The sequence below is a fragment of the Pteropus vampyrus genome, unplaced genomic scaffold, assembly GCF_000151845.1.
Source record: "Pteropus vampyrus isolate Shadow unplaced genomic scaffold, Pvam_2.0 Scaffold125, whole genome shotgun sequence".
NCBI lineage: Eukaryota > Metazoa > Chordata > Mammalia > Chiroptera > Pteropodidae > Pteropus > Pteropus vampyrus.
The window spans coordinates 2,289,066-2,303,399 of record NW_011888906.1 but is presented as its reverse complement, the minus strand read 5'-3'; the positions used below and the strand labels follow the sequence as shown (position 1 = coordinate 2,303,399).

At 47.4% G+C, this 14,334-nt stretch overlaps 1 protein-coding gene across 1 annotated transcript in view; it reads right to left on the bottom strand.

Annotated features, from left to right (window-relative positions):
• The window catches only part of PPP1R16B (protein phosphatase 1 regulatory subunit 16B), a 101,514-nt gene that overhangs the window by 12,659 nt on the left and 74,521 nt on the right, over positions 1 to 14,334 (bottom strand). The window contains exons 3-5 of the mRNA XM_011366603.2: positions 10,405 to 10,475; positions 6,345 to 6,490; positions 1,568 to 1,671 (exon numbers count right to left, since the gene is read on the bottom strand). Coding sequence (XP_011364905.1) covers positions 1,568 to 1,671; positions 6,345 to 6,490; positions 10,405 to 10,475 — 321 coding nt within the window. The remainder of the gene's footprint in view (positions 1 to 1,567; positions 1,672 to 6,344; positions 6,491 to 10,404; positions 10,476 to 14,334) is intronic.

Here is a 14,334-nt window from a genome sequence, read left to right as displayed (position 1 = left end):
CTGTTCCCCAGGGTCTGCCAATCAAAGGAGTAGACAGACATGTCTACAGATGGTTGTCTTCTAGGCCCAGTGAACACAAACATCATGCACTGGCCCACGCAACAAGGGCCACCCCTGCCTGGCACCCAGTAGGCTCGGTAATGACATTGGTCACTGTTACAGATGCTGTTCTTCTACGTGGAAATCCTTACATTCCACCTACCCACCTCCGACTGCTCAAATGGCTGGCTCTGTCTTACCTTCTAGGTGCGGCCTGGATCACCTCCCCAACTGCCCTCCCCTGACCAGGGTCTCTGTTAGTGTCCTTTATCTCGTGCACAGTTGTATTTGCAGCACTCTGCATGAGGCTCAATAAATTTTGTTATGGGAATGACTGAATTAATGAATGTGTATCTTTCAAATGGAGAGTAGAGGTGGGTGGACCCAGAATGACATGTTAAAGCCTGAGTCTCCGGCTAAAAAACATTAAGTGTTGCTGGCAGCTACTAATGGTATTTAAAAAGAGAGTGACATGCTCTATGAAAAGGTCCACTCTCGGCTAGAATCAAGGGAGGCCTATAAACTTGAAAGGAGAAAAAAGTTACATATTTATTTTCATTAACCTTTAAACGAAATATAACATTTCCTTCCATTAGAACATAGGTAAAGGCCACAGTAGAATTAACAGTGCCTGTGACTTTGTCACCAACAGAAACTATAGGTATTGTCATCTCATCTCATTTCATTGTTTCATGAATTAATAAAGTTTGTATATAACGCATTTAAAATTATTTGGGTTGCTTTATTTTAATATAATTGGTTTCCTTCACAATCCTATGGTTTGGGTAACAGCATATAAAAGCATGATTCTGAGAAGGGGGCCATGGATTCACCAGACGGGCACGAACACTGTTAAGAACATCTGCAGAAGGTGAGTAGTTAGAGCCCACGTGCCAGGGAACAGAGCGACCACGTGGGCAATTATTGCTGGGATCTGGGAAGAAATACAACGGCGGGGCCCTGACAGGACCTCCAGCTGCAGCGGAGGGTCTAGATTTGCGGTTCCCTCTGAGGAGGGGCTCCAGACGTATGTATGAGGGTGGTGGGGGCAGGCAGGTCTCTCTGACTGCTGCATTTGTTTCTTCTCTGAAGCTTATTTGTGTGAGGGAACAGCCCACATCTTGTTTACCCCGGCCCCTGGCAGCCAGCATGGTGTCTGGCAGGCACTCGCATATGTTCCTGACTTTTTATTATTTTCCCAAATGGGAATATATCTTTATTGTGACTGTTTATTGAATTGTCACAGCTGACAAAGAGGGGACAAGTCCAGCTGAGACAGCCCGCACGTGTGGGTGACACAGCAGAGAACAATACCTCCCTTCTACATAGCACATTTTCCAGGGTCCTGTTATGTCTTCATCTTGTTCATCACATGACAACAAGAATCGTGGGGACCCATCCATCTCCTGAGCGCTGAGCATGAGGCAGGCAAGTACAGAGCTTGCTACCTTGTTCACCTGCATTGGTTTGAGAGAAGCTCACTGCAATAGTGCCCTGAGCCCATTTACAACATGGATCCTGCTCTTACCCTGGTATGCCATGCATGTCTCAATGACATCCAGTGTGGGCTCATCCTCACAGAGGTCATACGGCATGTTCCCGTCGGAGTTAACAGCAAGCAGGTCGGCCCCACTGCGAAGAAAGGGCTGGGGTGAGGGCCAGGGAGTTGTAGCTAGAGCTGGTCTGGCTGCCTCTGCCTTTAGCCACTCACTCGCAACCCCACGGCTCAACCAGCACCCACAACCCCACCAAGGTGCACCCAGCAAGGATCACAACGTCAGGATCCTGGGGGCCCTGAACGGAAAGAGGCCAAAATCCTAGGAGAGCTGGCCCAGCAGACCTCCCCCAGCTTCCCGCTCTGTCGAGCCAGCAGGCAGGCACGTGAGGACAGATGTCAAAGTCCTCCCTGGCAACAATAAGGAAAATAACATTAATGGCAGCAGCACCACTTACCAGGCATCCGCTAAGAGTCAGGCTTGATCTAAGTCCTTGATACACGTCACCCTATTTAACCCTCACAACAGTCCTCTTGGGTCAGTGTTGCTGGCCCCATCTCACTCAAGGGGAAACAAAGACCCTGACAGATTCAGTCACTTGTCCAAGGTTACACCACTGGGAGGTGGGAGGGTCAAGACTCAAACTCGGGTCTCTCAGGCACCAGCTCTTTTCACTGCTCCATGTTCTATTTCAATCTTTGCCCACATGCAGAAACATCCTTGCTATCCCACACCTCCACCTCTAAGTCCCGGCCCAAAAGGCTGACCAGCACAGGGACAGGACAGAGCCTGGGGCTGCCTGGCAGAATCTGCTTTGGGGGCCACATGTGGTCCTGGGATGCTCTGCAGCGGAATTACCTGGAACTAAAATAAAATGTGGCTTCCGGGCTCCCCTGAGTCCTCCTGAAAGAGTCTCCGCGGGGTGGGGTTCAGGTTGCACATTCTAAGCCGGTATCCTGCGTGATTCTGGTACAGATCATGCTGGGGACTCACTGTACCAGGCTGGCACCACCCCCTGTTCCTCTCATACCATCACTGCTCAGGCTGTGGCCACTTGATGCTCCAGGCAGGCTTAGCCACACCCAGGTTCTCATTTGAGTTGTGCGCATGGGCCACCAGCCCTCCACCGTGACCTCTCTGAGCTCCTGTATACCCTTGGGCAAGCTAAACCACTGCTCTGAGGCAGGGCAGCAGTACTGTCATCTCCATGACCCAGCAGCTACCCAATGGGCCCTTGCTGCTGCTCTGTCAATACCTCCATAAAAGGTCACATGCTCTCAGCCACCCTTCCTGACATCCTGCACTCAGATGATCTCCTTGACCTCCAGGGGCCCCAATCCCCTGGTCTCACTCTGTGTTGGCCCCGGTACTTAAATCGTCTTATTTCCTGCCTGCTTCCTCTGGACTTTTCATCCCTGGGTACACAGGGCCTGGCCCAGCTCAAGTGCCCATGAATTATTAGATGAACTCAATTGAATGTTGCCTTTTTTGCGTGTTTATGGACCTGAGCAGACTAAAAAGAATTTCAGGGACAGATAAAGACCATTAGAGAAGTATAAAGAGAAATAGTCTTATTCCTGGGAAAGATACTGTTGCTTGGAGCCCCCCAAAGCAAACATATAAACAGGGTTTGGGATGCAGGGCCAAGAAAGTATGCTTGCTTTTTTTTTTTTTTTTTATGATAGCAAGCAAAACAAAAATGGGAATAATACATAAACAGAGTGGAGGAGACGAACACAGACTCACGGACTCAGAGAAAAAGATATTTAAAAAAAGAGAATGATATCTTTATACCAAAGCCAGATGAAGACATTATAAGAAAAGAAAATCACAGACCCCTATGAACACATGCAAAAATTCTCAATAAAATACGAGTAAACCAAATCCAGTAGCATATTAAAAGGATTATATACCATGACCAAATGAGATTTATTCCTGTAATGCAAGGATGATTCAACGTATGAAAATGTATTGATTGATGTAACATACCACATTAACAGAATGAAAGAAAAAAACACATGATCATCTCGAAACAGAATAAGCATTGGACAAAATTCAACACTCTTTCATGATAAAAACACTCAACAGACTAGGAATAGGGGAAAACTAACTCAACATAATAAAAGCCATATAAGAAAAAAACACAGTGAACATCAAACTTAATGGCAAAAAACTGAAAGCTTTTCCTGTAAGATCAGAAACTGCTTCCCCCACTTCTATCCAAAATAATACTGGAAGCTCTAGCCAGGGAAATTAGGCAATGAAAAGAAATAAAAAGCATCTAAATTGGAAGAGAAGAAAAAAGTTTTCTCTATTCACAGATAATATAATATCATATGTAGAAAACCCTAAAAATTCCACAAAAAAATTTTAGAATAAATGAGTTCAGCAAAGTAGCAAGATACAAAAGTCAATACACACAAATAAGCTGCATTTCTACAGACTAATAATGAACAATCTGAAAAGAACAATGCAAAAATAATTTCAGTTACAACGGCATCAAAAAGAATAAAGTCCTTAGGAATTAATTTAACCAACAGGCAAAGGACTTACACAGTGAAAACCACAAAGCATTGCTGAAAGAAATGAAAGTAGACATAAATAAACGGAAACACATCCCATGTTCATGGATTGGAAGTCTTAATATTCTTAAGATGTCAGTACTATCCAAAGCAATCTACAAATTCCAAGTGATTCCTATAAAATCCCAATGATGTTTGTTTTGTTTTGTTTTGTTTGCAGAAATAGAAAAATTCATCCTAAAATTCATATGGAATCTTAAGGACCCAAAATAACCAAACAATCTTGAAAAAGAAGAATGTGGAGAATTTCTGAGTTCAAAACTTACTACAAAGTTACAGTAATCAAAACAGTATGACACTGAAATAAAGGCACATAGACCAATGGAATAAAATACAGAGCCCAGAAAAAATAAAGACTCTCACATATATGGTGTAACAATTTTCAGCAAGGGTGCCAAGACCATTCATTGGGGAAAGGAAAGTCTTTTCAATAAATGGTGTTGAGAAACTGGATATTATGCAAAAGGGTGAAGTTGAACCCTTGCTAACACCATATAAAAAATTAACTGAAAATGATAAAGATCTGAATATAAGACCTAAAACTATAACACTCTTAGAAACACAGGGCAAAAGCTTCATGACATTGGATTTGCTATCATTTCTTGGATATGACACTAAAGGCTCAGGCAACAAAAGAAAAAACAAACTGGACTCCATGAAAAATTTTAAAATTTGTGCATCAAAAGACACTAACAACAGAGTAAAAAGACAACCCGTAGAATAGTAGAAAATATTTGCAAATCACATATATGATATAGAGAATTAAAACTCAACAATGAAACAAACAAACAAAAAAAGCCCCACAAAATTCAAAAATGGGCAAAGGACTTGAATAGACATTTCTCTAAGAAAGATAGATAAATGGCCAATAAGCACCTAAAAGATGCTCAAAATCACTAATCATTAGGGAAATGCAACACTACTATAAGATACCAGCTCACACCTATTAGGATGGCTAATATATATACATATATATGTGTATATATATGTATATATATATGTGTGTATATATATATATATATGTGTATATATATATGTGTATATATATGTGTATATATGTGTATATATGTGTATATATATATATGTATATATATATGTATATATATGTATATATATTAGCCATATATATATATGTACATATATATGTGTGTGTATATATATGTGTATATATATGTATATGTATATATATGTATGTATATTAGCCATATATATATATGTATATGTATATATAAAACAAACCCAGAAAATAAGTGTTGGCAAAGATGGAAAAAGAGGAACCTTTGTGCACTATTGATGGGAAAGTGAAAATAGTACAGCTGCTGTGAAAAACAGTATGGCCGTTTCTCAAAACGTTAAAAACAGAACTTCCATATGATCCAGCAATTCTACTCTGGGTATAACTCAAAAGAATTGAAAGCGGAGTCTTGAGACATGTGCATAGCAGCATTATTCACAATAGCTAAAACCTAGAAGCAACCCAAGTGTCCACTGACAGACAAATGGATAAGCAAAATGTGGTGTACATATGACCAATGAAAATATTATTCAGCCTTAAAAAGGAAAGAAATTCTGACATATGCTACAATACAGATAAACCTTGAGTATTGCGCTAAGTGAAATAAAATCAGTCAAAAAAAGACAAATACTTATAGGAGTTACCTAGAGTAGTTAAAACCAGAGACAGAAAGTTGGTGGTTTCTAGGGGCTTGAGGGAGAGGTGAATGGAGAGTTATCGTTTAATGGGTATGGAATTTCTGTTTGAGAAGATTAGAGAGTTCTAGAAGTGGCTGGTGGTGATGGTTGCATGTGAATGTGAGTGTACTTAAAACCACTCAACTCTACACTTAAAATGGTTACGATGGTAAATTTTATGTCATGTACATCTTGCCACAATAAAATTTGGGGAAAGAAAGAGAATGAAAAGAGAGAGAGATAGTGAAGAGAGACATATAGTGGAAAAGACAGGGTGAGACCAAGAGTGAAGGACAGAGATGGAGAGAAGAGAAGGAAACTTGGGGGAAGACGAGGAGAGAGGTAGAAACAGAGAAACAGGCAGAAACGAAGAGAGGATGTGGGGAGAAAGAGAAAATGAAATGACAGGCACTGAAAGACAGAGAAAGGGGCAGAGAGAGAAAAAAAGAGGGAAAGGAAAGAGATGGGAAAAAAAAAACTGGAAAAAGCCAAAGGCCGATGGGAAGCTGTTCTTGGGGGATTTGGGGGCACGTACTACTGCACGAGGATTTTCACCAGGTTGATGTGGCCGCAGGTGGCTGCGGCATGCAGGGGCGTCCACAGCTCGTTGTCCTTGGCGTTCACGTTCGCACCATGGGAAAGGAGCAGCTTGACAATCTCCTCAAAGTTGTCGATGCAGCACTGAAAGGTGGACACAGGCAGTGTCAGCTCCAGGGCCCTGGTGGGGACACACCAAGTTCCCCTCGAGAGGTCATGAGAAGGACAGTGGAGCCAAACCACTTGAATTTGAATCCAGCTCCAGTATTTACATGCTGTGTGATCTTGGGCAAGCTACTTAACCTTCCTGAGCCCGCTTCTGTGTGAGTAAGTCAATAACATACAAGATAAAAATATAAAGGTATTATTTTTTATAAAGTCAGCTATAAAACATTTTGAAGATGTTGGTAGAATAAGACAAATATTTGAACGAGGCTTTAAAACCCTTTCTTTTTAATTCCAGAAGGCTTTCTCCAAACAAAATTTGTATGGAGAACTCTTAAATAACCAGTAGATTCAAACAGGGCTCCTTAGGTTGAAGCAGAAAGAGGGAGAAATTGGGGGGGGGAGTTTAAAGGGATTCCCCTTCCTAGCAGTGGCCTCCAAGGTGTAGCCCTAGATTGATCATGGTTTGAAAACTTTGACTTAAGAGTTTCTGACTCAGGAGCTCAGTTCTTGGGGAGCCTCAAATAACCAAACCTCTCCCTAAAGAACCCAGCTTCTCGGGATGGCTCTAGGGGTCCCAAGAGATAGTCCTTGCAAGAAGACAGCCACGTTTGTGCTTCTGCATGGCCACAGGTGTGTCAACCCCAGAAAGAGGTAAAGGTCAGGAGTCTGCAGCCCCCCAAAGAGATTCAGGGCTCATTGGAACCTCTAACTCTAGGGACAGAGAGTGAAAAATTCCAAGGGGACAGAGAAGCCTCAGGCCAGGGTGATGGGCAGGGAGAAGTGAGAACAGAGGAAGAAGACAGAGCCACTTTACAGACTGCAGGATGGAGAAGCCAGTGCGGGGCTGTGCTGAGCACAGCCTATCCAGGTATGGGCTTGACCCTCAGTGCAATGGGAGACGTTGCAGAGTTATACTCAGAGGGGCAGCACTATCAGACTTGCTTAAAAAAAAATCCATTCTCTTGTTGCAGGTGGAGAACAGATTGCACGTACAGGCTTCTTTGGGGAGAAGAGGGATGGTGAGGAGCTATGTTAAAATCACCTAGATAAGAGACGATGGTGGCCTGGCCTACAGAAGTGACTGTAGGCATGGAGCGAAGCAACTAGATGCCCAGCAGGTGGTGGGGGGGCACCTATGGGGGCTCAAGGTCCCAGGCGCGTATGGAGACTGAAATGGGCAGCACCACGGCTCCCACCACCGTTGCCGCGGAGTCAGGGCTCAGCGACAGAAGGACATGTGGGAAAGGAGCAGTTGTTTACACAGATGTTGCCAGAGACTCAGGTTCTCTTTTGTCGCCAACCAGTCTGGGTTTGGCTGGGGCTGAGGGCAGCTCTCCTGATAGGCAGGGAACAGGTGGGTCTGGGCGCATGCAGCAGCACAGGGCGGCCGGCAGAGGGCGACAAAGGCGCCAGAGCGAGGTGGCGGGGAAGTCCACGAGCCCCAGGCTGTCACCCCGAGATGAGCCAGAGGAGCCGCAGTCCATAGGAGGAGCAGCCCAGCCCCTGGGGTCAGAGGATAGGAAGACCAGAGATCCCACTCTTAGGGCTACAGAAAATGAGAGGATGACGGGGTGAGGAGAGGTGTTAGGTTGAAGGGGGAGAGGATTGTGCACTTAGAATTGCAGTCTTGTGACAGGGATGCCCAAGGGCTAGAGCAGCTTGCACCTAGGAGGGCTGGGTACAGGGGTGCAATGGGGCGAGGGTGGGGGGGAATACGTGGTGGAGTGGGCATGCCTCCCTTCCTGTGTTCCCCAAGGTGCCACACCAGCACCTGGCAGTTGGATGACGGCTCTGCCCCCTCACTTCCCACGTCCAATCTTTCACGGGGTGTGGATCCCATCTCCTAAATGCTGCCCCATTCCCACTGCCCTGGTTGAAGCTTCATCCCCTCTCCCACCTGCCCCCCACTCCCCTTCCACACACCCTCCAGGAGAGGGCTTCCTCTTTAATCCAGGCACGTTGCTTCCTGCTTCCATTTACAAATCTCTGAAAGCTCCCTGTTGCCAAGAGAAGCAAATGCACACTTCCTAGCAGGCCTAGGAAGCTCTCATTAGTGTGATCCCTTGCTGTATTAGAGCAATGGTGACAATAATAATGACAGCAATAATGACAGCCCCAGCAACAGCAGTAATAATAACAGGCCACATCATCAATAATAATAGCTAATGCTTTTTGAGGAGTTACTAAGGCCACCCATCTGGTTAACCCTTGGCCACGCCTTGCCTCATTTAATCCTCAGAACATTTCGAGGGCTCTAGTTGCTGTGGCTGGTAGCCACCGTACTGGACAGTGCAGATACATAGGACATTCCATCGCTATATAAAGTTCTATTACACAGTGCTACCCCTGAGCCTCAATTTCCTGAGCTATAAAATGGGGATAATAATATTTCAGAGGGTTGTTGTGAAAATCGACCCTCATTTCACATAAATGAAGTGGCTTTGCAGAGAAATGAACATGTGACAAATCTTAATAATGATTATATCTAATATTTATCCAGTGTCAAGTGATGCTTGCAGGAGTTTTATGTGAATTTGTTTAATCCTCGTAACAACCCAGTGAGATGGTGCTTGCTTTCCTTTTACAGATGAGGAAAGTGAGGCACAGAGAGCTTAAGCAACTTGCCCAAGGTAACACACCTAGATTTTGCGGATGCCTGAAGCCTTGTGAAACATGAGGAGAAGTGGAAAGGACACAGAGAAAGACACTGGGCTGTTGGCTGAGGGTGGGGACTTGCCCCCGGGGCTTATGGGTAGGGCAGTGGTCTGTCTCTGTCCAGCCCTTCCTGCCCTCATTGGGTGATGTAGATTCTCTCACCAGCCAGGGTTCCAGCAGCCTGGCCTCCTGTCTGCCATGCTACTTGGGCCAGGGCACAGGGAGGCTTCAGTGCCTTCATTCATTAAGTCGGCATGCACATATTGAGCACCTACTGTGTGCCAGCATGGGGAAAGATGCTGGGATATACTAATGGGCAAGAGACGTGGGCTCTGCTCGTATGCAGCTCAGAGTCTGGATGGGGGGGCCCAACATCAAATGATCGTGCTCATGGCTAAAATGGCAAACAAATGGGGTGCCCAGGAGAAAAGGATGTGAATATAACAGCTCTCAGGCTCTTGTCAACTGGGGATCACTGGTGCATGTGGGAAGTGTAGGGAGCAGCACAGTGTATACAAGGAAACAAAAAGCCATGTGGCTGGAACATGGAGGGCTTGTCAGGGGCCAGGCCTCATGAGACCTCGTGGGAAGTCACCCAAACACTTTGAGTACCACTTTTTGGCTTGAGAATCCCTGTGGCCGCTGCATGGACAATGAATCATGGCAAGGCCGACTAAATGCTAGGGACCAGTTAGAAGGCTGACAGCAGCATCCGGGCTGGAGATGACGGCCAGCAGCCCTTCCCCAGCCAAGGGGGGCCGAACTCATCGCACTTCCCTAGAACAGTTGTATGTTGTGATAGCACATGGTGCACGGCTATAGTTCACGGCTGTGTACTCTTCAGCGGGTCACATGACTCCTCTGCCAATCACCTTCATCACAGGGTGGATGAATGTCTTGGTGGGTGTGAACAAATGTGCTTCATAAACTGTCAAGCTCCAAACAAACTTGCTTTGTTTGTCAAACCCTTTGCTGGGCAGTGAGGACGCAGTAGACAAAGACTCCCTGTCCTCAGAGGCTGTGTGTGTACCACGCGTGCGTGCACGGGAGCTCTGTGGGTGTGTTTGTAACAAATACGCATGTCTCCAAAGCAGACAAGAGCTTCTCAGATGGGGCAGCTGCGGCTCCCCTTCCTTCCCTCCACCTTGAGTGTTCTGAGCAGGAAAAAGCAGGGGACGGGGTGCCTGTCCAGGTGAGGAGCAGGGAGCTGGGGACTCCAGAGGGCCCGGCCTTACCTGGTGCAGGGCTGTGAGTCCATCTTCGTTGCACAAATCAGGGCTGACCTTATTCTTCAGGAAGTAGCGTACTGTAACAGAGGGGACAGGAATGAGCTGCCCTGTCACAAACCAGGTGTGCAGGTATTCAGGGGGGCCCAGGTAAGACCTACTCCTCTCAGGCCTGGACACAAATGGCCTTGCGTGTTTATACTGCTTTGGGACATTATAAATGGGAATTAGCCCCATCATCAGCTGTGAAAACCCTTTCGTGACTCTCCACTGTTCTGGGAACAAAGTCCAGAACTCTGCCCATGAGTTTATCCCTGCCTGCTGGCCTCCATCTTGCACAGTTTCGGGAGGCACCACTCACACCGTGGTCTATGAAACCGGCACCCTCAGAGCAGCGCTGTGCACGCCCCACTCAGCCATTCACAGTGCTCCTACCCTCCCTCCTCTCCAGTCTCATTTCTAAACTCCAAACACCTTCTACAATGAATGGCCTTTTGTCAGCTACAGAGTCACCTCACTTCTTCTTGACCTCTGAGCTTTTGCATAGCCCGTTCCCACTGCCTGGAAGACTCAGTCCATCAGCCATCCTCCCTTGTCCATGTATCTATCACACACACACACACACACACACACACACACCCTGCCTCACTCCTCACTCCTCACCCTGTATGTCTCAGCACTCACTGCTCCTATGCATCTCATTTATAGCCTTATCACAAGCACAAGTACGTAACTATGTGGGTAATTATGGGCTTCGGGTCTTCTACCATAGGACACTAAGCCCCAAGAAGGCAGGACAGTGACCTGGCACTTATTGCTCTTTCCCTAAAGCCTAATATATAGTAAGTGCTCAACAACTGATCCAGGACCCCTAATCAGTAGCCCCATAGCTCAGTCCAGGACACAGCTTCTCTGTCTATGAGCCAAGCAGGCCACCCTCTGGTGCTGACCCCAGCTGGCTCGTGTCTGTAATAAGCAGCACAGCCCACTAGTCCCTCCTGCAGAGCCATGGATGACACGGTAGCTGGGCCCAGCCTCAGGGCCATGAGAGGACATTATGGTAAAGCCACCGATCACCAAGGCCCAGCCTGTCCATGGGCCAGTGGGGGTGCCCTAGGCCTGGCAGGGGGCCTCAGGAGAGTAGAAGTGGCCATTATTTCCCTGTCCAGGATGGGTTGCTAGAAGGTTCTGTTCACATGAGGCAAGGGTTCGAATCCCACGGGGGTGGGTGGTGGACCAGGCTTCCTGACCAGGAGACACTCTGTGAGGCAGAAACTAAGCATCAGCTGCCAAAAGCGATGTTTGTGTGCAGTAATTATTGGGGTGTTCTCCATGCCATGTGGGAGCCCAAGACGTGTAATTACAATGTCGGGCAGTTATTTTCAGCCCAAGAGGTGGGACAAGTCACCCCCATCTCTAAGAAGCTGTTACTATTCATGAGCCAGGGTCCCCTCCGTGGTTTTACTTCTGCTCTAGCTGGCAGCCTGGTTCTGGACACAGCTCCCTGCAGCAAAGACCCCACTAGCCAGGGCACAACCAGGCTCTCCTGCCTCTGAGGTTCAGGAAGAAAAATGATTCTTCTATCAACAGTATCATCTTACTGAGTCCTTTTGATATGCCCAGGTCAATGCAGAACCACTTTCTTTTACGAGTTTTTGTCTGTAATTGCTCCCCTTATGGAGAAGAGGAGACAGAGGGTCAGGACAGTGCAGCTCACAGTCACACACGGTCAAGCGCAGGAAATCGGACCCTCTGATTTCGAAGCCCGGCTGATGGGCACAGGGCTGCTCCACTCTGCCCCTGAGGCCAGGAATGGGAGCAGGCACTCCTGGAGCTCTGCTGAGTGACCAGACCTGTGCTGAGAGCTAGCGTGGGGCGGAGGGTGACCGGAGAATGGATAGCAGTGACCTCTGCTTCTGTAAGCATCGGAGGCCCTCGGGTCCCAAGCCAAGCCTCTTTTTGCAGACAGAACAGCTCAGGGATCCACAAACAGAACAGAAGAAACACTGCAACCCTTGAGGGAGTGGGGCCCAGTCAGATCCTTGTGGGGGAGGGGCATGTTAAATGTAAATTTGCCTCCTCTCATTCCCTGCTTAAAACCCTTTCGTGGCTCCGCCTTGCTCTTAGAATGAAGTTCAAAATCCTTCCGTGGCCTTCACTGGTGTTGGCAAACCATGGCCCATGAGCCAAATCTGGCAGGCAGCCTGTTTCTGTAAATTAATTTTCATTGGAACACATCTGCACTCACGCATTTATGTATCGCTTATGACTGCTTTCACCCCAGCAGAGTTGAGTAGTTAACAGTCTAAAATATTTTCTATCGGGCCCTTTACAGAAAAGATTTGCAGACCCTGGTCTTCCATGTCCTCCATGGTATGGTCCCGCCTACAGGGCTACCACCTTGCACAATTCCAGAGGAATTATACAGTCATCGTTTATGTGAACGGCTTGCTCTGTGCAGTGCTCAGCCTGCTCTGCCATACCCAGCAGCCCTGTGTCCCTGCCTCACCAGGCTCATCTCTTGCTCTCCAAGCACCTTACAAAACAGAGGAAGTTGGTCTGGCAGGGCCTAAGAGGTCGACTGAAGCTCAGGGAGCACAAAGAGGGAGCATCACCACTTCGCATTGCCTGCACTCAGGTCTGCTCCCTGCCCCCAAAACCCTAACTCCCAGGCCTGGCCATCGGTTTCTCAGAGTGACCCATCTGTTCTCGTGCAATCTGTTTAGCTGTGGCTTCAGGCAAGTTATTCCTCCTCACTGTGCCTCAGGGTCCTGTTCTGTAAAATGGAGTCGCAACAGTGCCTCCTTTGTGGGGTCGCTATGAGGATTAAATGAGACAACACCTGAGAGCTACTACTATCATTTCTTTTAGAAATAAAAATAAAAAACGACCACTGAACTCCTGCCTGGTGACGCCCTGTGCTGGATGCTGGGGATACAACCATCGACATCTCACATTTCTCAAGAGCTCTGGACCTGGTTGTAGAAGACAGAGGCTCTCTCTCCCAACAAGGGGCTCCAAGCATCTGCTGATCGAAGACCACAGCGAGGCCACAATTGAGGTCCCCATAACCCCCCTGCAGGGATAGCAAAGAAGTGGCTCCCTCCCTCCTCTTATGTATTCCCGCTCCTGGCACCAACCCCATCACTCTGCCCACACCTCCCTGGCAATCTGGCTAGAATCTGGGCCAAGCAGGGCCATCTGCTCCCCTCTATCTCCAGCTGTAGCGAATGAGGCTGAACCAGCCCATCTCAGCAGGAAGCTGGTGGCGGCTGCCTTGGCAGGGAGAAATCACCACTGACAAGCTTGTGTTTTCTTTGCCACCTGACCCATTCTGCTCCACAGAGTAGACTGCCCGACCTCAAGCTGGTCAGTAATGTGTAACCACAGGTGTGGTTCCTGTTCTCACCTTGGGGGAACAGGGACAGCACAAGAGAGGTATCTGCCCACTGGAGATGAACCTGGGGCAATCAACATCTGCTGGGGGTGCCCCGAAGCTGAGCTGTTGCAAGCCGGCCATGTGACTTCCACAGTCATGTTCATGGGGTACCTGCTCACCAAGTCCTCCTTCCTCCCCATTTCACTTCCTTTCCCACCCAGCACCCAGCAATGTGACTTCATCTTCCCACCGCTGCCAAGACTCTGCAAGTCCCTGCCCCTCCCCACTCCCACCTCATCCCATCATTCCACCTCCCTCCCCCATCACTCGCTGATTCAGTTACAATGGTTTCTTTCATTTCCTAAAACAAAACAAAAACAAGCTCCTGGAGTACTTTACGCACATTCTCTCTTCCCATTCTAAAACCGGCAATCTCCTCCTCATCCTTCAGATTCCAGCCAAAATGTCACCTCCTCTGAGAGGTCTTCCTTGATCACCCCAATCTCAATTGAGTTACCTGAGTTTTCTCTCCCACAGTATCTTGCACTTCTGCATTTTTG